This window comes from Aspergillus aculeatus, assembly GCF_001890905.1.
Source record: "Aspergillus aculeatus ATCC 16872 unplaced genomic scaffold ASPACscaffold_6, whole genome shotgun sequence".
Classification (NCBI taxonomy): Eukaryota; Fungi; Ascomycota; class Eurotiomycetes; order Eurotiales; family Aspergillaceae; genus Aspergillus; species Aspergillus aculeatus.
Genome location: NW_017962981.1, coordinates 1612515 through 1639538, shown reverse-complemented (window position 1 = coordinate 1639538; position 27024 = coordinate 1612515). Strand labels below are relative to the sequence as shown.

General features: G+C 53.2%; 8 protein-coding genes across 8 annotated transcripts; 2 read left to right on the top strand and 6 right to left on the bottom strand.

Annotated features, from left to right (window-relative positions):
- Window positions 1-420: 420 nt before the first annotated feature.
- Window positions 421-1688, top strand: ASPACDRAFT_1887779 (uncharacterized protein). The gene is made up of 3 exons (XM_020198470.1): window positions 421-720; window positions 839-1120; window positions 1208-1688. The coding sequence occupies exons 1-3, from the start codon at window positions 585-587 to the stop codon at window positions 1354-1356; spliced, it is 567 nt and encodes a 188-aa protein (XP_020057429.1). The 5' UTR covers window positions 421-584; the 3' UTR covers window positions 1357-1688.
- A 572-nt stretch (window positions 1689-2260) lies between these two features.
- Window positions 2261-6196, bottom strand: ASPACDRAFT_77986 (uncharacterized protein). The gene is made up of 2 exons (XM_020205084.1): window positions 5872-6196; window positions 2261-5787 (listed from the first exon to the last, which is right to left on the bottom strand). Exons 1-2 carry the CDS (start codon window positions 6063-6065, stop codon window positions 2697-2699), a joined length of 3285 nt encoding a protein of 1094 aa, XP_020057428.1. The 5' UTR covers window positions 6066-6196; the 3' UTR covers window positions 2261-2696.
- Window positions 6197-9420: 3224 nt separating this feature from the next.
- Window positions 9421-10067, bottom strand: ASPACDRAFT_77984 (dolichol phosphate-mannose biosynthesis regulatory protein; the record flags this gene model as incomplete). Its single annotated transcript, XM_020205083.1, has 2 exons — window positions 9421-9923; window positions 9987-10067. Coding segments are annotated over 2 exons (270 nt in total), but the record flags the coding sequence as incomplete, so codon positions are not given.
- Window positions 10068-10440: 373 nt separating this feature from the next.
- On the top strand, window positions 10441-13487 carry ASPACDRAFT_1855614 (uncharacterized protein; the record flags this gene model as incomplete). Its single annotated transcript, XM_020197445.1, has 2 exons — window positions 10441-12738; window positions 12813-13487. 2 exons carry the CDS (start codon window positions 10441-10443, stop codon window positions 13068-13070), a joined length of 2556 nt encoding a protein of 851 aa, XP_020057426.1. The 3' UTR covers window positions 13071-13487.
- Window positions 13488-15564, bottom strand: ASPACDRAFT_1855613 (putative MYND domain protein). The gene has a single exon (XM_020197444.1). It carries the CDS (start codon window positions 15476-15478, stop codon window positions 13703-13705), a length of 1776 nt encoding a protein of 591 aa, XP_020057425.1. The 5' UTR covers window positions 15479-15564; the 3' UTR covers window positions 13488-13702.
- A 158-nt stretch (window positions 15565-15722) lies between these two features.
- ASPACDRAFT_77982 (WD repeat-containing protein) lies at window positions 15723-19701 on the bottom strand. The gene is made up of 5 exons (XM_020205082.1): window positions 19502-19701; window positions 16520-19320; window positions 16207-16463; window positions 16045-16155; window positions 15723-15986 (listed from the first exon to the last, which is right to left on the bottom strand). The coding sequence occupies exons 1-5, from the start codon at window positions 19657-19659 to the stop codon at window positions 15978-15980; spliced, it is 3336 nt and encodes a 1111-aa protein (XP_020057424.1). The 5' UTR covers window positions 19660-19701; the 3' UTR covers window positions 15723-15977.
- A 3388-nt stretch (window positions 19702-23089) lies between these two features.
- On the bottom strand, window positions 23090-25434 carry ASPACDRAFT_117872 (uncharacterized protein). The gene is made up of 2 exons (XM_020196104.1): window positions 24975-25434; window positions 23090-24819 (listed from the first exon to the last, which is right to left on the bottom strand). The coding sequence occupies exons 1-2, from the start codon at window positions 25023-25025 to the stop codon at window positions 23311-23313; spliced, it is 1560 nt and encodes a 519-aa protein (XP_020057423.1). The 5' UTR covers window positions 25026-25434; the 3' UTR covers window positions 23090-23310.
- A 329-nt stretch (window positions 25435-25763) lies between these two features.
- On the bottom strand, window positions 25764-26564 carry ASPACDRAFT_27348 (6-phosphogluconolactonase; the record flags this gene model as incomplete). The annotated part of the gene is made up of 1 exon (XM_020199488.1): window positions 25764-26564. One exon carries the CDS (start codon window positions 26562-26564, stop codon window positions 25764-25766), a length of 801 nt encoding a protein of 266 aa, XP_020057422.1.
- Between the last annotated feature and the right edge of the window lie 460 nt (window positions 26565-27024).

Genomic DNA, 27024 nt, shown 5'->3' with positions numbered 1-27024 from the left:
GATAGCAAGGGCAAGCGAAAAGACAGACTTAGGGGTAGGAGAAGCAAGCATGGGGCCGTCGAAATTGCCATTAATGTAAGGGTGAGCAGGACTGAGCAGGACTGCGCAGGACTAATCAGTTCAGTCAATCAATGAATCAGTGAATCAGTGAATCCGTGAATCCAGTCCGTCAGGTCGTCGGCTAGTCGGGGGAGGCCGAACAGCGCATCTTAACCAAGTTGTTGCCAAAAGAGTCGTGCCACTGGATGTGAAGGAGGCCAACCACTGGCTGAAACCCCGCTAATCACTTCACAAGTGAATGAATCGAATGGACTTAACAGGCACTAAATTCAATTTCCCGCCACTGTTTTGTTTTCCCTTTTTGCCTACTTTTTCAAACAAATTACGGAGAACGGAGTACTTCTATCTTCTACTTCTTCTTCCTCTCTCTCTCTCTCCTCTTTCTCTTCTTCTCTTCTCCTTCTCTTCCTCCTCAACAGTCTTTCGTTATTCCATACTTTGCGCTCGCTCGTTACTCGCTTCTTTCGGGCTCTCAAAAAGTAAACCTAACGTCTGTCTCTACATCAATCACATCTACTGTCAAGATGAAGTTCAACAGCGCTCTCGCTCTCTCCTCCCTTCTGGTGCTCGCCGTGGCCCAGGACACCAACTCTACCTCCACTGCCAGCGCTGCCACTGCGACTGCCAGTCTGTCTGCTCAGGCCAAGTGCGCCGAGTCCTGTACGGATACATCTCTTCAATTGCCTTACTTGCCCATCTACCCATACACACTATCCTTCCGTCTTCCTTGACTGCAGAACCAAACCATAGAACCACCCCATTCTAATCCACTATACAGGCGCCTCCAGCGACATCTGCTGCATTGCCAAGTGCTACAATGTCCCCTGCCCCAACGACTCTCAGGCCAACGACACCACCAGCTGCGTTGCTGCCTGCCCCCAGGGTAACGGCTCCACCAGCGACACCGACGCCTACGCCAGCTGCCAGAGCCGTTGCGTGAGCAGCTACTTCTGGTCCAGCGCTACTGCTACCGCCGGCTCCTCCGCCAGCACCGCCAGCTCCAACGATGGTACCACCACCACCGGCAGCGGCAGCAAGTCCTCCTCCACTGGTTCCAGCAGTAAGTCATCCCCCTTTTGTTTTCCCTAGTGGCATCACCGGATTACCTGAACCCATGACACTAACCCACGTTTTCCCCCCTGCTCAGAGTCCGGCTCCTCGGACTCGACCAGCACCGCCACCAGCACCGGCGCCTCCTCCAGCGAGACCTCCAACTCGGCCGCCATCACTCAGTTGAAGATGGGAGTCTCCACGGTCGGTCTATTGGGCTTCGTCCTCGCCGCCTGGGCCCTGTAAATCTCTCCCGCTTACAGAACGGAAGCGAGATGTCACAGAAGCTTTTTCAAACCAGCAACGGCACACAAACTTTTTTGTCTTAGTACATATGGGAAATTGAATGAATGAGGGCGGGCAGGAAGGGAAACATGATTAATTTTATTTTGCACTCTAATGGGATATCACACTTCACACGCGCACACGCACACACACACACACACACACACACACACACACACACAGCAGCAGCAGCCTTTGTTTTGCTTCGTCTACTACTACTCTTGCACACACTTTGTTGACGTTGTCATAATAACTTACTACTACCTTGACTGTCTGTCACTAATACTACCCACAAGCGCTTGCTTCTCTTAGCAGAATTTAGTATTATTGTATAACAATCATATCTGTGTTGCAGCTTGTCCTATCCTGCCATAGCCTTTGTCAGTATAAATGCTGTTCTTGGCATCATTACGGTACTTGTTTCCCGGGTTGAAAAGAGGTCGAGCGCCAACCCATTAACCCCACAAGAATCAGGTGCCGTGCTGTACTCCCAATACCACCATGACTTCATCACAGAAGGCAAACCAGGCGAGTGAACAGTATGAACAGTTCACAAATGACGAACGATGACCACAAGTGCAGGCAGGCAGGCAGGCAGGCAGGCAGGCAGGCAGGCAGGTAGGCAGGTAGTTGTAGTGGATCGGCTTAGTTCATGTCGATCATGAATGGGTCTACACGCAGCTCGACTCCACTGCTGTGAGACTGCTCCCACTCGTCATAGGGTGGTTGATTTGGTGAATACACATCTCTCCACACGAGCTTCCCCCGCATTCTTCAGGTACAAGGATGACCAAGGTTTGTCATTCCATGAATCGACCTCAAAAGTATCAACACAAAATAAAAACTTCTCAAGGTAAAGTCGATCCCCGCTGGCAACACGTATACAAGAGTCAGTGCCCGAACAAAATCCTTATCTATCTGATTTGAAGTACAGTATTGAGTATGAAACACAGTTCAGAATGCAATGTCACCTCGCGAGAGGAGCAGACAGGGCGCCGGTATAAGAGCAGCAAACGTTCATATGGATGCAATGATTGAATCCAGCTCCGGACTTTGGTCAACGGTCCTGCCATCCAAGTTGTTCACTACCCCCGCGCCAGGAAAAGATCGTTGACTCTGGTGCAGGCGTGGACGATAATGCTCTAGGGTAATATGCAATGGGCATTAGTAAAAGCGGAGAAGAGTGGAAAACAAAATCCCAGGCACGCCAACGCCCATTCCAATGTAATGTCCAGATAATTGTAGATTAGTCCAATCATGAAGATGCCACTCCAAAACATCATGTTCGGCCACTGTTGATGTCAGACCCGGTCTCGCGCAAAATCCAGGACTTCACAGTCATCCTCAAAAAATCCATCGTCAACTCCATTGCCCGAGGCCAATGCTGAAGTGGATTTCTTCTTCCGACGGGTTGTGATTACCACTTCTTCGACGTTTCCGGTACTGTTCCCGAGGCTGATCAGATTCTCCATTTCCTCACCGAAGCCCTGGTGGTTCTCTTGCATCAAGTCGTCCTCGTCGTCTTCACTGTGGGAGCTGAAAGGACGGACGTGGAGCTTGGACGTCGGCAAAGAGCCTCCAAAGACCCACTGACCAGTCGGGACCGATGTCTCAGCGTCATTCATTTCGGAATAAACAAAGAGGTTTACCCTCTGATCAGTGTGGAAAGGCTGATATGGCGTGTTGGTCTCAATTTCCGCCTGCGAGAGGGGCTGAGACTTGAGCTTCGATGACGCAGGGGGACGGGCAGTGGAAGAGGGCAAAGCCAGAGTAGCCCAGACATTGGTTTCTGCGCCAAGAGTCCCAACGGTCAGAGGGCCGCAAGGTGTCTGCAGAATTGGAGGTAGTCGAAATTCCAATGCCTTTTCTCCAATGGCTGACTGCAGCTGCCGATTCCGATTGGCGGACATCGAGCGCTTGATTCGATATAGGCGGAAGAACCCCCCATCTAAAAGCCCCAGGAAGGGCATGCCCTTGCTGATTACCCAGGTTACACGGGATGCAACTGGGTCACGGGAGAGCCCGGACAGATGCAGGCGATGCTCGCCGCCATGTCGAAATGTATTGACTGTTTTAACCGTGCCGGTCGCGGCGGCTCCCATTGATTTGCTCAGACCAGCGGCAACGGCCTTGCCACTAACACCAGCAGTGGAAGGAATCGTGAATCCACCCATCGAGTTGAAGGCCGCACCAGTCGAAGGTGCACGACCCCTCACTGCGGCAAGAATGGGCTGTGTCTTACCTCCAACCATTTTGAAGGCTGCTGACAGGGGATTTGCGGCGGCCGCCCGGTCAGACAGCTCCTCGGCTGGAAGATCATTGGTAGGGGCCTTGGTAGGCTGTGGTCTAGCTCGACGGAAAGGGGGCCACTGGAAAGCGGATCGTGGCAGGTCAAACACATGCACCGTGGGCTTACCGGTGATGATTGCAAGTTTGTCGCCAGACGGAGGACACCATACCACGTCTATAATGCGGGATGCTGTCAACCGCGAAAACCTCGCGACCTGCCGCACGCTCGGTTGCGCAGATGTGGGGTCGTCGGAGAGTAAAGCCCCTGCCCGGCAATACTTCGCCTGCAGAAGATCCCAAACATACTGGACGTCTCCTTTCTTACTCACGGTAAGCAACATCAAGCCATTGGGAGAGAAAGAAAGAAAGCTACAGCCATTGGGCACTTGAAATGTGGTCATGGAACCGAATAAAGCGTTCTTTGTCTCAGTGCCCTCTTCTAGTCTCTGTAAGTCCGTCACTGAAACTAGATCCGGCTCAGCAGGGGATGCGGTCTGGGTTTCCTGAGAGTGCGTGGGGGGAAAGATGTTGTAGCCCTGCGGTGAGAAATCCATCAGGTTGGGAGATCGACGTGATGAAACGCTTTGTGCCTGTTCTTTGTTCCAGTAATTGTTCCAAGCCTGCAGTCCCTGATCACCCATCCAGCGAGCACCACGCATAAGCTCCTGTGTCACGCCTCGGGCGACTTTGCCAAAGAAACTCTCACCCTCGCCGACGTCAGTAGCGCATGTTAGTACTGGTCGGGACGGCGGGCTACGAGTCTCAAGCCCAATAGTCTTTCCCTGTAGGAGAGATGCAGGAACCGTTGCACGAAGGGATGCTCTGTAAGTGGTCGGTGGGGGGACCGTAGCCAACCACCTTCCTCTGAGAGATATGATCGGGTTGTCATGGTTGGGAGGTCCATGAGGTGAGTCGGGCTGCGAACCATCCGGATCAGTGGAGCTAGACGAGGTCGAGTATCGTCGAGATTCCTTTGACTGGATGCTCGTCCAAATCTTGCCGAGACACTGATACTTGCCTATGCCGTAGGTGTAGACTTCTCCACTCGACCCGGATGCCACAACAACGTAACTGCCGCTAGCATAAAGCTTCAGGTTGCCGACAGGCGGCGGAGCCAAAACCGGCATCCCTGGAATATTCCCAAAGCACTGGACCGGCGGTGTCGTCAGAAGCGTTGTAATGTGCTCTCCATTTCTCAGAGAATAGACATCGACTCGCGTTTGGTAATATTTTAATTCGTCCTTATTGATACGACCACCAGAGATTGACGGTCGACCAGCTGGGATCTCGTTTGTTTCGGACCCGGTAGAGGAGGCGTGGCCCTCATCATCAGGTACAGAACAGGGTCCATGAGTAATGACAGCAATATGGGGTCTGGATGCGGAGTTCGGGTCATTCGCCGAGGTACTCGTCAGCAACTTGGCCTCGATCACCCGACCATTCAGACCGGTCAGCTTGCCCACCAGACGAGTCTTCTGATCTTCTATGGCAAGAATGTCTAGAGCACCGTCTGTACCGACAAGAAGGACGTTGCTCCCTATCCTAGACGCCTTGAACCACTGGCTCAGAATTGTATCAAAGGCACAAAAAGAGTAGCCCCCGTCACTGATCGGCCTACTTTGTGCAAAAGACACGGGTAACTCGATATCTGGTGCGCCGTAAAAGTGGGCCTGCGGTAAATGGGGCAGGGGTATCTGGTTGTTGAATGGGCTGCTGACAGGGTTGCTCTTGTGCCGGTCTGCAGACGGTTGCCTGGACGTATTACTAGTAGAGTAACCATGTCCATAACTCAAAGGCCTTGTCCTGCTGGAAGGCGAGGCCGATGAAGGCTGGCTGAACCCGCCTTTATCATGACTTGTGAGGAATCCAAACGGTGATCCGCTAGCAAATTCACCATCTGTCACGTCATTAGGTGGGCTTTTGCCGAAAGGGATAGACTTGGCCCAAGTATCCGTCCGGTAGGTGACATCATTTTCGGGGGAATCTCCCAGAGAGTCCAGGGCGTCGAGAACCGGTGACACAATATTGTGACTAGTCGGAGGCTCTAATGTAGGATTTGGACAAGACGACGGCTCTGCCAGCAGAGGTGGTGAGAGTTCCTCTCTGTAGCGTAGACCACAAGGTTGACCGTTCGTTAGCTTTGTTTCATGCGGTACAGTGACTAATGCTTGAAAATGTCGGACTTACAGGTCGCCCGGTGAGGACTTGGCCGCTGCTTTCGCCGCTTTAGCCTTGGCCTTTGATCCGCTTTTTCCTTTCTTCTTGCTCTTGCCCCCAAGTTCATGCTCCGGGTTCAGACGTGTATTATCCTCGGGAGGAATGGTGTCACCTGGGGACCGGCTCTGCTGGCGAAACAAATCGTCCGAAGCTGCCGGTGGCATTCAAATGGAGGGTCTGCCTGCTAAGAGGCAGTATGGTTTCGAGAAGGTGACCGCTCTCAGAGACCTTGGTAAGGTCTGAGAACGGGTCTAACAATATGGTCGACCTGCAACGAAAATCGCGCTCAGGCCGGGTGTGGAGGGTTGTGGAGAGAGCCCTTGGGAGGCAACGCTGCGAAGGTCAACAAACGCTTATCAGCATGAGTCATCGACAGACAGGAATGTTCAAGCGCTTCAGGAGACTACTTACGAAGGAACTGTATCGGATGCAAATGTACTCGAGGTCAAAGACGCGTGAGAGGCGTGTCGGGTTGTCGCAGCTGCAACGACAAGCCGCGACCAGCAACGTATCTAGAGCGGGGACCCGTTCACTGATACGCCGGTAGAATAGTAGATCTGGGATACAGGACAGCTCGGCAGCACAGCTGTAACCGTCTGTCCTCGATATCGAAGGTAAACAAGGGGGTATGTTTATGTTAGATATGAGGCTGAACCAAGTGGCGGACAAGTAGCAATGAGATCACAGTAGGTAGAATGAGGAAGAGAAGATGTTATCATCCGGAGGGAAGGGAAATAGGGAAAGGAGGGAAAGGAGGGGGAGGGGAACCGGGTCAGGGCCAGGAGCATGGATGACATCTCCATGGTTAGTAAACTTATCTCCTATCAGTAGTTAACTAACTTAGGTAGTTTACTGCCGGTAACTATGGAGTACATAGTGTACAGTACATAGTGCACAGTACCTCGTACCTAGTACGTCCGTAAAGTTCCCGACCGACTCACCACATGACGCGGAGCAAATGATCATTGGTTATCAGTTAGTAGGCATGTATACACTACCTAGTACCTACATGATTGAAATCCTAGGTATGACCCCCATAACATGACGCAAGCTGGTAAAGTCACGAAGAAACCCGGGAGACCTCTCAGGAAGATTCCTCTTTACTGGTAAAGTACTGCGCTCTCTGCCCACTAACTTATCACTCTCTCGCTGGTCTCTCTCCCGAGTCCCTCTATCTGGCAGGCTGCCTTAATCGGGTTCTCCTTGTGGCTAGTCAATGATCTGCAATTACCATACCGTACAGTATTCTTTTGATCTTATTACCTTTCCCCACTGTACCGGTATGAAGCAGGACAATCAATAGATACACGGATCGGACCCCAGTGGTCCTCCCCAATGGTCTCCCCCAGTGCAACGCCCGCATGAGGGGTAATAATCGATGCATGCACCCTTTGCAAACACGGCAAACACCGCAAGCACGACGCGCCGAAACGCGGGCCCCTCGTAGTCACGTGATAGATGGCGAATGATGCAGCCAAACAGCCATCACCACCTGTGCATGTGTTTTTGACCGTGGATGGACTGGAACAGTCCTTGCCTGTATCCCCCACAGTGTTCCAGGTCCCGTGGATCCGCATGAAAGGGAATCGGGACTCTTGAGGCATTGGACTTTGGCTGGTGGCTAATTATCCATGATGGTGAGGAGCATTCCCCCGGCCGGCCCAACTATTCCTGGGGGGCTTGAAAAAGGCGGTCGGGTCATTAACCCTTCAATTCCCCCTTCAAGTCACGGGGACCCCGCTTAAGCTGCTGCACTGCCATCATCTGTAAGGCCCCCGTCGGTCATTGGCACGTCCCCTCTCTTTCTCTCCCTCACAGAGCTGTGATTGAGATCTTACGTGGTGGCTGCCCATTCCCCCGGGGCGCCCTTTCATATAACTTGAGAAATGTCAACATGACATTACCCCCACCCTCTTCGGGTAGGTCTCTCCTGAATCCCTGGGAAGCCAGCAGCGCCTCACCTGTGACCTGCCGTATCCAAGGATCTCTCTTCATCGAATGATCGCACAGCTCGTCATCGGTGCTACTTTCATTACCACGCGGTTGGCTTGCAGGGGGACCTGAGGAATGCAGCTGGACTGGACTGGCAGGGAAGTCAGAATCTTACTTAATTGAGGACGATAATTGTTATCGTTCAACAATGATGCCATCTTGCTGCCAGACTTGCCTCGGGCAGCATTTTGCATTCGTGCGTTTTGAAGCATTCATTCTCCGGCTTAGTAACGAGATCCAGGTCATCTGATGGCATGCCCTTTCAGTCATTGGTGTCGACGTTGGGAGTTATCCGATGGTCATAGGAATTTCTGAAAAAGGTTGTTCCGTGCTTTTTGAGCCCACATACGGAGCAGTACAATGAATGTCTGTTTCATGACCACAGATACAAACTGGGTCCTCGGATTATCCATCGCTCATATCGACAGAGCCCGTCTTTCTTTGAAAAATCGCTGGGAAACCTTGTGGGACAGCGTGTTCTGCGATAGGTTGTTTACTAACTTGTTCGTGAAGCGGAGTCAGACATACGACGATCTTTCCCTGAGATTCTAACCGCGACTTGACAACGCCTTGACAGTTTTCGTTGCAGCCCATGCTCGTTTGCCCTCGAGATGGAACTCGCGGACATGAGCTAGCGATCTGAGCTCCGTTGTAGCTCACTCAATCTTGCCGGATCTGTCTGCCTAATGAAATTCCAGTCCCACATATATCAATCGATTCCGGTGTGAATATCAGTGCGGTAGAGTATAGACTGTTGCTGAACTCCTCCGCCCAAATCTGCCATTTTTATCGAGTCTTCTGGCATCAGTTGAAGGATAATCACAGCAACACCCTCTGTTGGCTGCCCGAAATGAGGATACTTTGGTTCCCGCAGACAGTATCCAGCCGTAAAGTACCAAAGACAAGGGGTTGTCCAGCTTGTGTTAAGTCCACATCATGCTGCTCTATCATAATGACCTTCCCGCTCCTGGGCCAATGCAGAGTCAGTATACCTGCAATACTGCATGGTGTATGACCGATACACTGCGAGGCTAATGTTACGAGAAGTCGATGAGACCAGTCACAACGTACTGTACGAGCTAAGCATGTTTCATCGGTGCAGGCTTGAGGTTGCCTTGCTTTGTTTGGTGCTTATGCCTGCGGTTTGGTAGGACATTCTACAGTCTTTGTCCCATGGATGAGATCTAGACCTACCTTGAAAGGTAGTGCAATGTTTCTGCCCTGGTGTCTAGACCCGTAAGGCTGGGGTCCTGGCCACGAAAATACGGTTGGCGATTGCACCCAACGTATCGGAGGATTAACCTTACCAAGTCGGGATGTGGTGATTGCATTCTATTGTATTTTATTGACGTGGAGTGTAGCAACATGCGCTATAGAGGGCCTCAGCTTCGAGCACGTGATGATAGTCTCCTTGGCTCCACTTTTTATGCACAGTATACTGGCAAGAGCTACGGATTTTGGACCAACGCGTTCGACCGCAAAGCTTCCCTAAGCCTGAGCAGCTACGCAACTTCATGGCAAACAAATAATCCGTTTTGATAACGCCACATTGTGTGTACCATCTGGCCCATACTGAGGTGACTGGCTGTGGGCTAGCATCCAGTATGGGACTATCCCCTCCTAAATCAGTTCTCGCAAATAGCTTGCATTGGCCTTTTATCACCTTTGGTTCTATATCTGAGAGAACTAACCATGAAGTTTGCCATGAAGCCTACCTGGAGCGCAAGCCATTGGGGAGAACTCCATTTCAAAATTGTATTGTCAACATCGCGGAGAAGATAAGTACTGTACAACCGAATACAATCAATGCCACGTAGTCTGTAGTCCCACGAGATCAGATCTCAAGACTTCTTCTTTGCAGCGGCTGCCTGTGCCTTGGCAGCCTTCTTCTTGTTGCTGTTGATCATCACAATGCCTATGAAGGTGCCGACCACAGCGGAACCAAGCAGAGTGAGAAAGACGGGGATACGGATGGCCCAAACACGCGGAGGGAAGAGGTCGTGGAGAGGGTGACCGGGATCAACGAAGGGCTAACGAGCTGTCAGCAATTGTGCAGAACTATGCTGTGAGGAGGGAAGATGAAGCAAGCATACCATCAACAGAGTCCACGTGGTATAGTAGAGGAAGATCGCGGTCGCGACCAGAAGCATGGCGGATCCGACAATAGTGCCCAGCTGTTCAGTGTAAGTGATTGTCATCTCATCATCTCATATATTGCTCAGTAGAAGTCAAACCACACATCACATACCATACTGATGATCAATGATGGAGCCGCGGGTAGGGTGTATGAAGGGAGAGCGAGAAACGCAGAAGGATGACGGATAAATGAAGATGGGCTCCTAATGCGCATGGCAAAGAGACAACTGCCCGCGGCCGGGCGCCAGCCTGGCTCCAACACGCTCACGTGATCGTGACGGAGGGCCGCGCTAAGACTTCCTTTCCCTTCTTTCGCCGCCCGCCCATCACGAGAGCTCCGACCAACGTCGTGTTATCCGCGGGTTCACCACCACTGTCAGGGCATTCCTGGATTTTGACCCCGAACAAAGGATGACGGATCCCGTTGTGTTGCAGTCTGCGGTGCGAGTGCCGACTCCGCCCCCAGATGCCTCGTACTCTCCCCAACCTTCAGCATCTCGCAAACGCTCACCTCCTTCTCGATCCCCTTCACCAAACCGTCGCCGCTCGCCACCTGGTGACTCGCACGATGGTGACCTCGAAGCGCCGCGCATCGACCCGGAGCGCGCCATCGAGCGAGAGCGTCAGCTTGCGGAGCGCGTTCGACAGCATGAGAAACAGGAAGCCGCCGCAAGGAAGCCGATGACGGAAGAGGAGAAGCAGGCGGCCGCCAAAGCCGAGTATGAGAAGCTTTTGAGCATGCGGTCAGGCGGTACCTATATCCCCCCGGCTCGACTGCGTGCGCTGCAGGCACAGATCACCGATAAGACCAGCAAGGAATATCAGCGGATGGCTTGGGAGGCGTTAAAGAAGTCGATCAATGGTTTGATCAACAAGGTCAACGTTTCCAACATCAAGCATATTGTCCCGGAGCTGTTCGGTGAAAACCTGGTGCGCGGCCGCGGTCTGTTCTGCAGGAGCATCATGAAAGCTCAGGCGGCTAGTTTGCCCTTCACGCCCATCTACGCTGCCATGGCTGCTATCGTCAACACAAAGCTGCCGCAGGTCGGAGAGCTCCTGCTCAATCGGCTGATTGTACAGTTCCGGAAGGCATTCAAACGAAATGACAAGGCTGTCTGCATATCATCTACCACCTTCATCGCCCATCTGTGCAACCAGCAGGTTGCCCACGAGATGCTGGCTGCCCAGATTCTCCTTCTCTTGCTCCACAAGCCCACGGACGACAGTGTTGAGATTGCGGTTGGACTCACACGGGAAGTTGGCCAGCACCTGGAAGAGATGAGCGGACCCATTGCGCTTGCGGTGTTCGACCAATTCCGCAACATTCTTCACGAGGCGGATATCGATAAGCGTGTGCAGTATATGATCGAGGTGCTGTTCCAGGTTCGCAAGGACAGATACAAGGACAACCCGGCGATCAAGGAGGAGTTGGACCTGATCGAGGAAGAAGATCAGATTACACACCAGATTGGTCTTGACGATGAGATTGACACTCAGGACGGGCTGAACATTTTCAAGTACGATGCGCAATGGGAGGAGCACGAAGAGGCCTACAAGAAGCTGAAGGCGGACATCCTAGGAGAAGGCAGCGACGATGAAGAGGATGAGGATGAGGACGAGGATGATGACAGCTCAGATGAAGAGTCGGAAGAAGAGCGGAAGATGGACATCAAGGATCAAACCAACGCAGACCTTGTCAACCTCCGCAGAACGATTTACCTGACAATCATGTCCAGTATAGATTTCGAGGAATGTTGTCACAAGCTGATGAAGATCTCCCTACCAACGGGTCTCGAGTCCGAGCTTCCATCGATGGTCATCGAGTGCTGCTCGCAGGAGCGCACCTATTCCAAATTCTACGGCTTGATCGGTGAAAGATTCGCCAAGATCAACCGCTTCTGGTCCGACCTCTTTGAAACCTCATTTGCCAAATACTACGACACGATCCACCGATACGAAACCAACCGACTACGCAACATCGCCCGCTTCTTCGGTCACATGATCAGCACCGATGCCATCGGGTGGCATGTGATGTCCATCATTCACATGAATGAAGAAGAAACGACGTCCAGTAGCCGTATCTTCATCAAGATCTTGTTCCAGGACCTGGCGGAGCATATGGGCTTGCCCAAGCTTCAAGAACGTATGCGAGACGAGATTCTGCGCCCCAGCTTCGAGGGTATGTTCCCAACGGACAACCCACGCAACACCCGCTTCTCAATCAACTACTTCACCAGTATCGGCATGGGTATTTTGACGGAAGACATGCGCGAGCACTTGAAGAACCTCCCCAAGCCCACCATCCCTGCCTTGCCTCAGCGCGATGGAGGCGACGAGTCAGACGCGGATTCCGTCTCGTCGCATCCCACCAGTTGCTCGACTTGCTCGCCCCGCTCCCGCTCCCGCTCCCGCTCCTACTCCTACTCCCGTTCCCCTTCGCCAGGCCGCCGCCGCAGACGCTCGGTCAGTCGGGGCCGGTCCGTCAGCCGCTCTGTGTCGGGCTCGTCCCGCCGAAGCTACAGCTACACGCCGTCGCGGTCTCGCTCGCCAGTCTCCAAGAACCGTCGACATTCAGTCTCATACAGTCGGTCTCGGTCGCGATCACCTGCGCCCCGTAAACGCTCATCCGTCTCGCGGAGCCCCCGTCCTCGCCGAGGCCGGGATCACTCCTACGATTCACGTTCCCGTTCCCGCTCCCCTCGTCGGAGTGTGAGTCCTCACCCAACTCGACGAGCCCGTTCCCTATCCCGCTCGGTCACGCCACCCCGCAAACAGGGCGGCAGCGGTCCAGCCCCCTCTCGCCGAGATCGCAGTTACAGCCGATCACCCTCTCGGTCCGTGACCCCGCCCCCTCCTGCGCGTCGCGGCGCGCCCGCAGCCCGTACTGGGACCGACCGGTATTCCGAATCCCGATCGCCTTCTCCTCCCCGCAGGCGGGTTGCCAGGAGCATCTCGCGGTCTCGGTCTCGGTCTCGCACCAGATCAGTGTCGGTGACGGCGCGGCGGCCGCCTGCGCCCATCCGTCGTGGCCGCGATGCTAGCGCGTCCCGCTCACCGGCACCACCGCGGGCTGGAGGAGGAGGAGGAGGAGGAGGTCGAAGACGGTACTCGGATTCGAGGTCCCCTTCGCGGTCGCCCGTGCGCCGCCGTGCATCGCCTTCGCAGACCCCTCCCCGCCGAGGCCGTGACTAGTAGTGTATACATCGATGAGTGAAAGTCTGTGGGTCAAGAAGGGAAAGACTTCAAAAGGCCATTTTTTTCGCTGCTGTTGTGCTTATCATGGGATGAATTAGGGCGGAATGGGTTAAGTTTATATCATAATGGGGGGCTCATTATAGTGTGTATCTAGTTTGAAGTGATGAAAAAAGGCAAACATCCAGCCAGGCCTTAGTCATGTTTCAAGACTCACTCTAAGATATGATAAATCATGGACTTCTTGTAGAGTATCAACGGACATCATATGTACGGCAGCTCACAAGCTGATAGCTCTGCTAGCCGTCCTGTCCACTTCTATATATCTAGCCTGTTATATATGTAGATCTATCACCACCAGGGGTATCTCAAATCAATCTCTAACATCACCGCAATCTATAAAGCACAGGGACCCCTCGCCCTTTCCTACCGTCCTATCACATGCACGCGATGCACACGAGACAACGAAAAAAAGAGGACATCACATCTCCCCGGCCTCAAACCGACACCTCTCACACAGACAGAAGCCGCCCAGGGCGCCGCGGGCCCACTCCCGACGATCCTTGACCCCCAGCCCAATGTCACAGTAATGGTTGAGGATCTCCTCGTCCTTCTTGATCCCCGCCCCGACCCGCCTACACGTGGGCGCAGCCGCAGCATCGGCCTCGGAGGGAAGATTCCACACGGCGCGCTCGGCCTCCGCGCGGGCGACGAAGGTGATCTCGCCGCCCCACTCCCAGCGGACGTTGGGGTCGCACGAGTGGTTGGCCAGACACCACAGGGGGTGGACGGCGCAGAGCTCGGGCCCGCCGTCCCAGGTGGAGAGGCGGCCGGAGGCGGTGCCCCGGAACTTGGCGTACAGGGTGTTGAGGACCCAGGTGTCGTAGTGGCGGAGGTGGGCGTAGGGGTCGATCTCCATCTCCTCGAGGAGGCGCATGGGCTGGAGGATGTTGAGCTGGAAGGAGAAGGGGAGGGTGCCATCATTCCCCAATGCGCCGGGGTCGTGGTCCAGCGGGTCGGGGTGGTCATAGTCCACGAAATCGCCCCAGATGAATTTCACCTCCCCCAGCTCCAGCGGATGTACCTCCTGCGTCGCCGCCATCGCCAGCGCCCGCCCCAGCAGCAGCAGATATAGGTAGTCTGCCTTGTCCTTCGGGTCGGGGATGTCCTTGCCGATGGACTCGAGGTTTCCCATCAGCCCGCACACGGCCCCGTGGTAGACCTGCTGGGCTCGGTCGTGGCAGGCCTGCGAGCAGAAGATCGTGTCGTCGCAGCCGTTGGCGCACGCCACGGGCGGCTCGTCGGCCGAGAGCTCCGGGAGCGGGCCATTGCAGGCGTCGCACAGGTCGTCGTGGAGACGGTTGGTGGCGGTCAACAGCGAGTTTTCGCGGAGGATGGCCTCGCCAGGCAGAATGTCTTCTTTGGCGAAGAGCCCCAGTTGGATGCTGACTTCTTCTTGCTGCTCTTGTTCTTGATCTTGTGGTTCGGAGGAGGAGGAGGGGGTTGGCTTAGTGGTAGTGATAGAGTGCAGCGCCGGTAATGCGACAGCCCGGACCTCACACTTGGGCGCTACCGTCCGTAACTTTTCGTTCAGGAGGGCCAGAGTCTCTGGGGATTTGCGGTCGGGTTCGTGCGTGTTCCAGGGGTAGAGAACGCGGCGGGCAAGTCCCTGCGCCGGCAGGGCGCTGGGATCGTCAATCACGATCTCCGTGGTAAAGGAAGGGAGATTGCGTCGGCGGGCGAACTCCCGTTGCAATGTCGCCAGTTGTGCCGCTAAGGTGGCGTGGGCTTCACGGTCTGGGGAGGTTGGGTCGTCGCTAGTGCTACCAATACTACTCAAGCCCCGTGCACAGAATTCATATGCGTCACGGAAGCAGCCACAGCCGACGAGGGAGCGGACTAATAAGGCGTAAACGGGGTGAATGAGGGCATCGTATTCGGACTGCGTAAGTGGAGTGAACTGGTCATCATCGTCGTCGTCGTCGTCGTCGTCGTCATCGTCAGCGTTGTTACTTTCGCGAGCCTTTGACTCCGTGATCTCCGGAGAATCGTGAACCCTGCGTCGGGCGTGAAATTCGCAGCCGTCCGGGTCAATGACCGAGTCGAGGAGAGATAGTGCGCGGTACGCATCGGCCGACGCTAGATCGGGGAATCCCAGTTTCTCATGCACGAGACCTCGCTCATAGTAAAGGTGTGGATTGTGAGGATCTTCGTAGAGCCGCGTTGTTAGATCAGCTCGTTCCTGCAGGGCTTGCATCTTTGACTGTCGGAGAATCCTAATCCGTTCGTTCAATCTGGCGAGGGCGAAGGGGAGAGGAAATTTCAGGATGAGGGACTGAAAATGCGGGGAAACGATAAGAACCCGGTCACGTGGAGATAGAGCGAGCCTACAGAAGTATCTTTACAATTCAGACCTGAACCTGACTACCGTGGACTTCAATGCGTTCACCGAGTTCAACTTCATATCCATGAAGTATTTTCAGAGAGAGTGATGTGGTTTTGTGGGTTTAAACGCTTTTCATACCGAAATATATCCAGTAATGGAACGCATGTTGACAGCCAAGCTACATGCTGCGAAAGGTTGCATGACAACAATCTTGCTTAAACCAAGTAAGATGGTGATAGGGGAATCAGACTTGAAGAAAAGGCCAGGGATAGAGCGAGGACAAAAAGGGAAATGTCGCCAGCCAACTGGGATTGACCGGTTCGAGGCCACCGTGTAGGCCGCGACAAAGAGTTAGGCAAGACCCACCGATTCACATCACCTGCAGGCATCATAACTATCAATTCCTGTTCGAGCCGGCCAACACTATTCTCACTTACATGACAGCTGTTCTCATCCAAAACCAGGGTGGCATGTTCCCCTTCCCCACCAGCCTCCACATTGTACTGCTGGTCCCGCAGGGTGGTAGCAAGACGGGCTAGCATATGTCTCTGCACAAGTATCAGCATGGGAATCCCTTCGACACGAGGAAATGCACGTACGGTAATCGACGCTTCGCTCATCCCGCCTCGTCGATCAACATCATTCTGATTCATGATTCGATAACTATCATGTAAGCGTTTGCGAGTGGCCAACCCCCCAATCCCTCTCACATTAGGCCCAAGCGTATTGGCGGGGTTATCGGGATCAAGAATGTTGATTCCACGGCGAGCGTCATCCTGAGCACGGCGGTCGGGTGAGAAAATCTTGATGGTGTTGTCAATCCCAGAAGCGGCTATAGTAGGCTCATAGGGATGTCCTGCAAAGGATCGTTAACCACTGGGCATCAACGGTTCCTATCTTCAGCAAACCTACCCTGGACAACATTGACGACCTCACTGTCGCCTTCTAGGATATTGACTAGCTTGCATGTTTTCCGATCCCAAATGAAAATATGGCCCGAGTCACTTCCACTAACGACAAACTCATCGTCCAACCCATAGAAATTGACATCCTTGACTGTCTTGACATTGCAGTGACCGCGATACACGCGCGTATGTGAGGAACAAGGAACATCCAGGTGCACATACTCTCTTTGTCTGGGGTGCAGCCCGTACTCCCTGAACATACGACTTTCAGCCTCGGAGTCGTCATCGCTGTCGTTCGCTGGACTATCAGAGTTCAGATCAAACTCATCCTCCTCCTCTTCTTCCTCATCATCATTGTCGTCGTCTTCAATTTCGGTTTCGTCATCGTCCTCAGCATCGTCAAGTCCGTCCTCTTCATCCTCCTCCAAGTCATTCTCGGTTTCACTACCCCACCCTGGGAAGCTTGGGATGCCAGTTAAAGACGACACTGACTCGGTCGCTTCGCTGGTATAGTCATCGGATTCTTCTCTGCTGAGTTGCTGGCCCCGGAGTATTTTCAACCGTACGTCGCGGATAGGTTCCTCTTCCATATTTGTTTCCAGATCATTCTGTGACCTCTCCTGATCCATATCTGATTCAGAGCCAGGCGCCACCGTGGCCCGAAAGCCTCCGAAGGCTCTGTTGACAAAAGCATAGTTGACGCCGGTCCCGCTCTCCATGAGTATGCCGCGAGCCACTTTCAGCACCCAGAACTGTGTAAGCTGAAACAAATCGAGGGCATGAGTAGGTGTCTCGTTAGAGTTTGCCCTGTTAACTGCCCCGCCGTGCGTGGCCCCGTTCGATGCTCCGCCGTCAATCGGGTTTTGAGCTGACGTCCTGACTGCAGTGGCGAAGGCGGCTACCGCTTCGCGTTGAGTCGAGAAAAGAATACGGGCCTCGTCGTGTTCGAACCTAGATGCATCAACGTTCACCACCGGGGCCTCTCCTGCTAGCCGCTGAAGATAAGGAATTAGGGTTGACTCAATCGCACGGTCATCCGCGGCTTCAGGGATAGGAAACCTGCTGAGCGTGTCCCGACGAATGGGACCACGCTTGAAGCCCGACAGCAGAGCTTCTCGACCCCCTTCCACATATAGTATGATGGCCTTGATGAAGTCATAACCAAACTGCTCTCTGCGATCGGGCGCGTATTCAACTTTCAGCGGCGATATTTGTTGAAATTGCTCCATCTCGTTGTCAACGTCCCCAGGCGTATTTTGAAGCTCGCCTCCTAGAGCTCGAGCTATCGTTCCTGCAGCCTGAACAAAGCTCCAGGCGGACTCTCGGTTACGACGCAGAGTTTGCTGAAAGCGCACCATATCTGAAGAAGGATTGAGCGGATAGCCCCATGTGCGCATGACCTCACTCATCTGCGGCAGACAGATGGACGCGTGGCCCAATGCTGTGGAAAAAGACTCGCCAAAAGGCGTCAGATCCGTTGCACTAGCTGATTCAAGCTCTTCGCGCGCTGACGTATCTAGCGAGAAAAGAGCCTTGCGAAGCTTGACTAGTTCTTTGGCAATACGCATGCTGAGCCTTTGAGCGTCACTGAGCACTGCCAGCCTCGATTGCTCTAGTAAGCTCTCCGGAACCTCAGCCCGACGCTGCGTTAAAGATGGGAGAGGAATGTCCTCTGACTCTCCATTGCCGTAACGCACGCGAAATGCCAACTCGCCTTCGTCCTGACGGTCTCTGGGTCGACGTCGCGAGGGAGGCTGGTTACCGCTCGAGTCGGATGACAATGACGTGCCATTGTGTCGCTTTCGCTTGCGGTTTTTGCTGTATCGACGTTTCCGCGGCGCAGGTGTTGCCTGCACTGATGATTGCTGCGATCTCACTTCTCTCGCATCTGCGCTGCGGATGAGATCAAAGCTATAGATATGGTCGCCCGACCAGCTGACCACCATCTCATTCGGATTCGCATCGCTGATCTTGCAGGCTGTGATATGGCCGTCATCCCGAGTCTTCATGCGATCCTGCCCATCGGGCGCGAACCGGCGAACGCACTTCGTCGCGTCATCCAAAACGTCTGCTCCTTGGCTACTACTCCCAGGAGACGTACTTGAGGCGCCCCTCTCGGCGATGAGGTCCCGACCCAACATACGCCGATCGTGCAGGAAGCAATGTAGATGAGCACCGCCCAGCGCGATGTAATGTGGTTGACTAGGAGAGCATGAGATGGTGTTGAGATCCAGGCGGTATCTCTTGTACGAGATCAGCGGCGGGGGCACATTGGAATCATCGTGATCCTGTTCCGATCGGAAAGCCATGTAGCCCTGACCTCCCAGAGGTTTGGGATAGGCCGAGGAGGGCTGTCGCAGATCCCATTGGCGTACTTCTCCGTCCTCTGAACAGGTCAGAAAGAGATGCGGAGACGACTCAGTAACGATGCGCTTGACCCGGTCGGCATGGCTACGATAAACTTTTGCGTTGGTGGTTATCGGGCTCAGATAGTGAGAGGTGTTGAAGAAGTTCTGAAAGCGTCGACTTCTTGCCGATGAAGCAAAGGTCGAATTTCCACCCAGGTGCCCATTGTTACTGGAATACTCAATGTCGAAGACTCGGACCTGGGAGTCCCCGGCGCACGAGACTAGGGTTCGATCATTGGAGTGTGGCATAAACTTGACGGAAAAGATATTGGCAGTATGACCAGTGTCGATGGTGGTGCTGAGGGCAAAGGGTGCTGCTGAGGAGTCGGGTTGATAGGCGTAGATGTTCAAGTGCTGATCATCCGAACCCGAAGCCAGCAGGCGGCCAGACCGCGACCAGCTGTTCTCTGTCAGAAGGGCGGGAACGTCATGGTGCATAAACTAGGGGTAATAAATTCTGATCAAACATGATGATAACGGAGATGGTAAGGAGAAATACAAGACATATACTAGTTCGGAACCAGCCGAAGGTTCCGGATGGGGAGTTGAGAATGAGGATAGATAGACAGATAGATACATACCTCAAAGCATTGACACAACCCGAGTGACCACCGAGCTCGTTTACAATATCAAGGTCCTGAACCCATTCAGGAGAGCCATAAAGGCCATGAATGCCAGCCAAGTGAGAAAATCCTCCAGATTCTCGACGCCAGATACGATCGTAGAGAGACTCTTTCATTGTGGAGGAGGAGGAGGTAGAGCCGGGTTGTGGGTGAGTGGGTGGGTGGGTGGGTTTGGTGATCGAGACTGGCGGTCTTGTTACCAGACAATTACCAGGTGTCAGACGGTATGGTTACCGGACAAGTGTGGATCATTGCGCTGCGGCGGGAATGTGGAAAGAAGGGGAGAGGGAGAAAGAGAATAAAAAAAAAAAAAAAAGAAAGGAGTTAAACCACTGCAGCTCGAATGACGTCAGACTGGGGTTCGCGCAGATAAACGGCGGTGCAAAGCTCTCAGTTGCTGCTGATCTCGGCGTGAGGCGAGGCCCGACATAAGAAGTAAACTGAACGCAGGCCCGCGGAGGTCTTGTGGTGACTGGTGATGGACACGGTCGACAGGTCTGCAGCCATCCACACCTGGCAGATACAGCAGGAAGCCCCGAATAGATGAACTTCCAGTGAAGGTGTCACCGTGCGATTCGCAGTCTATGCAGAGTTGGCTTGAGTCAAGTAGTGTCAAGTGAAGTGGTGAAAGTAAAAAAAAAAATTAGGGAAGAGCAAAGAGCGCGGGGAGAGAGATAGTAGAAAGAACGAGAGTGAGTGAGTAAGAAGGCAACTTGGAAGAATACTAAGTAGGTCCAAAGACGGACTGGGGTCCAGATTGTTTCGGGTATATGAGAAAGAAAGCTGACCAGATTCCGGACTGTGCACCCGATCTCTTCCTGGAACGAACGAACCAATGGATGGGGTCGCAACACCGACTCTCGTCTCGTACAGAAGAGTACCGAGTAGTCTCGATGGGCCCAAGCTGAAAAAAGGAAATCAGTGGAGAGGGGAATGATGAATGGTGTTGACGATAAATCGGGAAAGGGGAAAAGGAACCAGGTCGAAGAGGATGGAGCGATGAGGAAAGGGTATAGTATAGTATTAGCAGTGGTAGTAGTAAAGCAGAAGTAAGAAAACGACCACGACGGCAGGATATAGTAGCCAAGCCGATTGAACAAGCAGCAAGCGGAGGATGGGAGAGAAGAGAACGACGGAAAGTCGAGAAAGGGACAGGAAAGGGAAAGGGCAAGAAAAGGTCCCAAAAGATCCACTGGGCCCAGAACCACAGTTTGAGCACCGTAACAGTAGTACTCAGTGACCTAGCAGTGGAAGTAGTAGTCATGTAGTCTTGACTAGGTACCAGCTAGGCAATCAATCAATTCACCATATTATTTGCAGATACTATGTACAACCAACTTATTGTGTGCTGTATGTACATACTTCATGTTGGTGATTGCTGGTCAAGTAGGTAAGCCGGTTCGCCCCCCCCCTCCCTCCTCATAATTAATTCCGAGTTGCGCGCAGAATGATGGCATTCTGATCATATCTCTCCTGTTTTTGCCCTGATCCTCTTCGCCTCCTCCCCGAGACGTCGTTTATTCTCTCGTTCCGCAGTGATCGGAGATATTGGGGGAGAAAGGGTAGTAAGTATTTGTCTCATTTCACCGCATTGTCGGGTGACTGGCAAGAGTGTAAGTTGAGTTTAGTTAGTGAGCGAGTGAGTGAGTGAGTGACAATCCTACAGCCTCTTCACACTAACAGCCAGCCACGCGTTACTCAGTACATCCTCTAGGCCGGGGACTAGACTCCCATCTCAATTGTCTACCATACCGAAAGGAGGAAGGTCACCGATCTGGGTAGACCCGCGATCCCCCCATTGAATGTCTATGATTCGACCAACTGAGGAGGATGCATGGGGCCACGGTCTGTTTACTCGGCCGGACGGTCTGTTGGGCGCATGATAGCTAAAAGAGAAATAGGGATTGAGTAGCAAGCAAGCAAGCAAGCAAGCAGCTAGAGGTCGAGGTAAACCCATCTCTTTACCTCCCATCTCGGTACGAGGTTACACGGCTGAAGGGGGGAGAATAATATGAGCATGACCCTAACGCGAGGAGAGAAACTTGACTGCTCGCTCAACTTAAGTTTGACACTAACTTCTGCTGTGCTGCAGCGAAATCAAAATTTGAATCCAAGAAAAAAGGGAAAGGAAAAAAAAAGAACTACGATAAAAAAGGTGAATGACGACAAAAGTCCCCACGTTCGCTTAGTCAGAGTTACTCTCCCCTAGAAACGATGGGTCAGTCCATCCGTCAATCGGTTGAGCAAAGCCGAAGCCCAGCGAAGAAGCAATCTCTATATAAATCTCATATCTGCCCACCGTCTCCTCTCGGCTCATCCAATCGTGACTGATCCCTCCCTTCCCCCATCACAGCCCGCCCGCATGGACGCGGTGAGGATCTTATTCCCGGCTCAGCGTCTTGGAAGTCGGACTGTTCGTTGACCTTCTCTCGCCTTCCAAACTAATCGCCCCCCCTCCTCTTGCCCCCCAACTCTGAACCACAGTGAGCAGAGCAATGATTTACTGGAGCACGGACTCCGTGATGAACTAGGGCAATGCACCAGCATATTACTGTACGGTATCTTCTGTTCTCTCTCAGGACGGTCCATAGGGAGAATAATAAGAAAAGGGAAAGGTCTAGGTCGTCTTCAGTCTAGTCGCAAGAGTCGCAAGAGGAGCGACGGGTAATATCGCGGCCTTCCAGGTCAACAGCCTTCTTGGTCAGAAGAAAACCGGATCCATTGCTCTTCTTCTCTTCCCACTTTCCCAGTTTTTCCCTGCTTTGTCTCAGCACAATCTCTGGGACATGGTGGGGACGATTGTCAGCTTGACAGCTCAACAACTGGTTCGGAGTGGATTTTCGTCCGCTCATCTGCACTGAACCTCTCTGCTTCTGGCCCGGATGCGAGAAGAAATACGGCTGTATGGATGTGCGCAGCCGTGTTGGGTTGTTTCCTTTTCTTTTGCCAGGAAGCCCAAGTCCACTGAAGAAACCCGGCTCGATGAAGCCAAGGTCTATCTGTACGCTACTGTCGGCACCGCCAGCGGTGAAACATGACCATAGGTGGTACAGTCTAACCACCAGGGCACACACGAATCGCTCAGGGGTGGACCAGCGCACTGAACTCTCATCTGGCGAGTATCAACCGTCGTTTTTAAACAAAAATCAAATGACAGTGGGGTGATGAGATGCTGTTGATACGGCTGGTCTTCAACATCGCGTGTCGAGGGGGAAAACTCTGTCAAATGGACAGGCAGAGTGGAAGGAGGTGTCTACAGCGAAATTTTGGGTGGACTAGTGTTTAGGTCCCGGGTTAGCCTTGGCCCAAATCAAGGTTTCAAGTGTAGCAATGCCTACCTTCTAGAATCGAGACAGGCCCTTTTGACAGCCGGGTCGCGTTATGCAAGTCCTGGAAGGGGTTGCCCGATCGCTTGCGACGCAAGGCAGCTAGTGAGCAGGGCTACTTAGTGTAGAAATGCCAGGCCTCCCAATGAGCGGCCGGGAGCCTGCCAGAACCGGTTTTTTCGTCCCTTGATGACCCCATGATGCATTGCTGGTTTACATACCCCCCCCCCCCCTTCAAATGCTCTGCCAGGCGAATCCATGGCCCGGCAACGCTTACGGCAGTCGATCTCTCCGACCAAATCCGGTGCACTGATTTCTGATTTCCAGAAGGATTGCTTGTTTGATAAACAGGCTGGTCCCTGCACATTTTGTCCGCTCAACCATGGTGGGTGAGAAACGAGGATTCGCCGCCAGGAAAGAAAAGCGATTGTAAACAATTCATCATGATTGCATGAAGGTCTGTTTCTTCCAGAGTCCCTGTCGCTGTTCTTGGAGTGGCATGGCGCTCACCAGCTTCCGAGCAAGTTGACCAACCCATGCCCGTTCCGCTCTTACAACGTCGCCTTCAATCTTACGGATTGTGTGCAGCTCCTCGATCATCAGGTTCACCGTCTCTTCGAGATTCTTAATCATGCGAAACAGCGCAGAGCTGTCGAATCGCTCTAACTCTCCGTAGCCCAGAAGATCCAGGCTCTGTAGCTGCCGCGAGCAATAGTCCAATCTCGTAGATAAAGCCGCCACTTCTTCTTGCCAAGTGCGGTCTAAGGAATCAATGAAAACGCCGTCGTACATTTCGTGCTCGTGGTGCAGCCGGTGGTGCCGAATCTCTTCCATCCGCTGAAACCACTCTTCAAATTTCTGCACGACCACCGTGTACTGCCCTTCTAGAGAATCCGTCACCATGTACACGTCTTCTGCAACCTGCGAAAGTACCCGAATCTGCTCCGCAAACCCGAGTGGGCCATTGTGCTCACAAGAGTTTCGAAACCAGCAATGAAGTGCGTGTCCATTGAGTTTCGTCTGATAATCTTGCTCTGCAGCGAGCGCGGCGCGGTATTTGCTGGCCACGGTCTTGTAGTCCTTCCGGAGTTGAGCTTCGACATCGGCCGTCCAGGAAGTCTTCTGTTGAAGAGATGCGGAGTGTGTAAGGCTTAGTTGTAACAGCTCTGTCTGCAAGGCTGCAAGCTCGGGCCATGATGAGGGTGATGAAGAAGCATCCGCATCCTCGGAGGTGGTAACGCTCAGATTCTTTGTAGCCGGCTTGGCCGCCTTTTTTGATAGTAGGTATTGCGGTTGGAACGATATCTGAGCTCTCGGGCGTGTCGGAGTTGTGGTGCCCGGTGAAGGTGGCTCCAATTTGCCTATCAATCGGCTCACATTGGGCGTGACCCCTTGACTTCGATGACGCGCGTGGCCGCGACTGATGGACGGTGTGCTGGAGCTGGACTTGACTGGCTGTCGCAAGGAAGCGGATCGACTGGGTCGGAGCGACGGGGGAGGCATATCGGATTCTTTGGAAGATAAGGGCCGTTCATCCTGCCCGGGAGCTAGTTCTTGTTTGGAGGGGGACAAAGGACTTGGTGCAAAAGTGGCCTGTTTAGGGGTGCTTATCGCAGCGGTTGGCTTCACAGGTCCAATAGGCTTCAGCGGACTGGGTCGACTGAGGCTATGACGACGATTTGCCCTGGTCGCTTCGCGTGTCGAAGGTTCACCTTGCTGCTGAGACCCCTTCCCCCCGATCTTGTTCGGCCGCTGGGACAGGCGAGTCTCTGCCGGCTGTTGGATTCGAGAGGGTTTCGCAGAGCGGGCATCATCACGGACCGGCAGAAGGCTCTTGTTTCGTGTTGTGATATTCTCATCTCCGGTGGCAGGATAAGAAGATTTGCCAACTGCCGTTGAGGTTGTGGGAAGGTTGGCTTTGGTGGTGGTAGAGCGCCCGGGGGTCAATAGCTGAACATTTCCGTGTCAGCAATCATGAGACAGGAGGATTGGAATAGCACACAAAGGAAAGCATAAGGCAGAGCAGATTGACAAAGGTGTTCCGAGGCCATTGCAGTCACCTAAATTAGAGAGAGGTAATAAAGGGGTGACGAGATGCAACTAACCTTACCAGTACGGGGCTCACGTAAGGAAAGGGAGCGCGTTGGAATCGGCATGATGATGGTAGATCAAGACATTTGCGGACGCTGAGTTGACTGGAAGACACAATGTACTCAGGATTGAGCTTTGTAAGCCGGACATAGCCTCTTCTACACCGATGTAAATGGTGCTTGGGGGGAGTCGCAGAGGTGGAGGTCTGAGTTCAGCTGAAGGCGGCAGTTCCAGACGGGGGCAGCTGCGGTGAAGGTTCCGCACAACCAGTGGAAGCTTGGCTCAGCCCGGTGAGCACCCCCAGCAGGGTTGTTATTACGCACGTATGGTCGAAGTTGGTTACACTTGAACTGCTACTTCAGGAACTGGAACTTGTGCTGTACCCATGATGGATCTCATGATAATCATGACCCTTGATCTTCTTAATCAACGACTATACTGATCATACGGAGCTTCAGATTTCGTCTGCCAAATACTGGGGCTTCTTCACGTGATTATAGCATTCGTCCATTCATTGAGAAGCGGTCTGTGATATCCACAGGATAACAACACAAACTTTTCCTGAAGTCTAGAAGGGAAACTCGCAGATACAAAAGGCGGGACAAGTCATCCAGTCCTAGCGACAACGCTCATCAGACTCCCAGCCCCATCCACTTCCCTCAAGTCATTTCCAACACGAAACTGCAGAAGTTTCCCACACTTCTTGCAAACGCGCAATTACCGATAGCCGATATATCCCTCACATTACCTGTGCACGTAGTTCTGACCGAATGAAAACAATTTGGCCCATATGCGCCCATCGACTACAAACTGCCACGTCTGGGGAAGGCGACGCCCTCAATGGCCGCATGGTCAGTGAACCAGCTGACTTTCTCACCGGCACCCTGGTTGACCAATGAGGACGGCAAGTCTCTTCCTTCCTCGGCATCAAAGATTTGCTTCATGATATCCTTCTTTCCACCTCCAGTCGCGATAAATGCGATGTTGAGAGCGTGTGTGACCACCGGCAGAGTAAGGGTGATGCGCTTCGGGGGCGGCTTGGGTGAGTCGCTGATGGCTGCCGTCCAAGCATCCTTCTCTCTGAGAAGCTCGTGGCCAGGGAAAAGACTGCAGGTGTGACCATCAGGCCCGCACCCCAAGAGGATGAGATCGAAAACAGGCAACTTCACACTGTCTTTGGCCGCAAAAGAGCGCATGAGGTCCTCCTGATACAGGTCGGCCAGCTCTTGGGGATCCTCATCATTGACATGAGCGGGGTCGATCGTATGCACGGTGGGAGCCCCAAATTCCGTTGGAATCTTATCGAGCAGTTCATCCTTCAACAAACGGTAGTTGCTGTCCTCATGGTCGAGGGGTACGGCGCGCTCATCGGCAAAGAAAATGTGCCACTTGGAGAAATGAGCAGTGTCTTCTTCGGACCCATTTCCAGGCGTGAGGAGAGCCTGCGCCAGCACCTTCGGCAAGGAACCACCAGAGACAGCGACACGGAAAGTGCTGTGACGACTCAAGGCGGAGTTCTGGATCCGGAGGACGTAAGGCCTCAGTTGCTGGGCCAAAGCATCGGTATTCGCAAAGCTGTAGAGATTAGGGGCGGAAGCAGCCATTGTGAAAGGCAAGCTGTAGCTTGTAGGGGGGGAAAGGGCAATATGGGAAAGAGAGAGGTTGAAGGGAAAAGGATTATTGATCTGCCCGGGCGAGAATATGAGGGGGGGAAGTGAGTAAGAGCAGAGGAGAAGAAAGAGAGAGAGAGAGGTGGTGGTTTTCGGTCAACAGCTTCAGGGCGGGGTGGCGGGGCAAAGGAAGGATGGAGAATTGTTGAATTGCTTGCTCCTCCGTACCTGCCGGAACGTGAGAATCACACGGGCCGGGAGTAACAACGACGAAACTGTGAGCTACTGTACTGTACAGCAAGTAAGGTAAGTGACTTTAGTATTGATAGTAGTTGTTGGGACCGACGAACAACTCAGGAAATTAATGAACTCGATGAATTTCAGTCAGCAAGATATAGAAAATTCAACCAATTCCAATTGTGTTCCTTCTTGGTGTTTCCTTACCGCATGGTGA

Bases quoted from the DNA above. Each gene is read 5' to 3' on its own strand.
- ASPACDRAFT_77982 (XM_020205082.1), bottom strand. From the start codon at position 19,659: ATGAAAGAGTCTCTCTACGATCGTATCTGGCGTCGAGAATCTGGAGGA. The intron at 19,321-19,501 runs GTATGTATCTAT...GACAGAGAACAG, and splicing joins GGTTGTGTCAATGCTTTGAG to CTGGTCGCGGTCTGGCCGCC. The intron at 16,156-16,206 runs GTACGTGCATTT...ATACTTGTGCAG, and splicing joins TGAGCGAAGCGTCGATTACC to AGACATATGCTAGCCCGTCT.
- ASPACDRAFT_1855613 (XM_020197444.1), bottom strand. From the start codon at position 15,478: ATGCAAGCCCTGCAGGAACGAGCTGATCTAACAACGCGGCTCTACGAA.
- ASPACDRAFT_77986 (XM_020205084.1), bottom strand. From the start codon at position 6,065: ATGCCACCGGCAGCTTCGGACGATTTGTTTCGCCAGCAGAGCCGGTCC. The intron at 5,788-5,871 runs GTAAGTCCGACA...TCTACGCTACAG, and splicing joins AAGTCCTCACCGGGCGACCT to AGAGGAACTCTCACCACCTC.
- ASPACDRAFT_117872 (XM_020196104.1), bottom strand. From the start codon at position 25,025: ATGCCGATTCCAACGCGCTCCCTTTCCTTACGTGAGCCCCGTACTGGT. The intron at 24,820-24,974 runs GTTAGTTGCATC...GGAAATGTTCAG, and splicing joins GTGAGCCCCGTACTGGTAAG to CTATTGACCCCCGGGCGCTC.
- ASPACDRAFT_1887779 (XM_020198470.1), top strand. From the start codon at position 585: ATGAAGTTCAACAGCGCTCTCGCTCTCTCCTCCCTTCTGGTGCTCGCC. The intron at 721-838 runs GTACGGATACAT...TCCACTATACAG, and splicing joins GGCCAAGTGCGCCGAGTCCT to GCGCCTCCAGCGACATCTGC. The intron at 1,121-1,207 runs GTAAGTCATCCC...CCCCCTGCTCAG, and splicing joins CTCCTCCACTGGTTCCAGCA to AGTCCGGCTCCTCGGACTCG.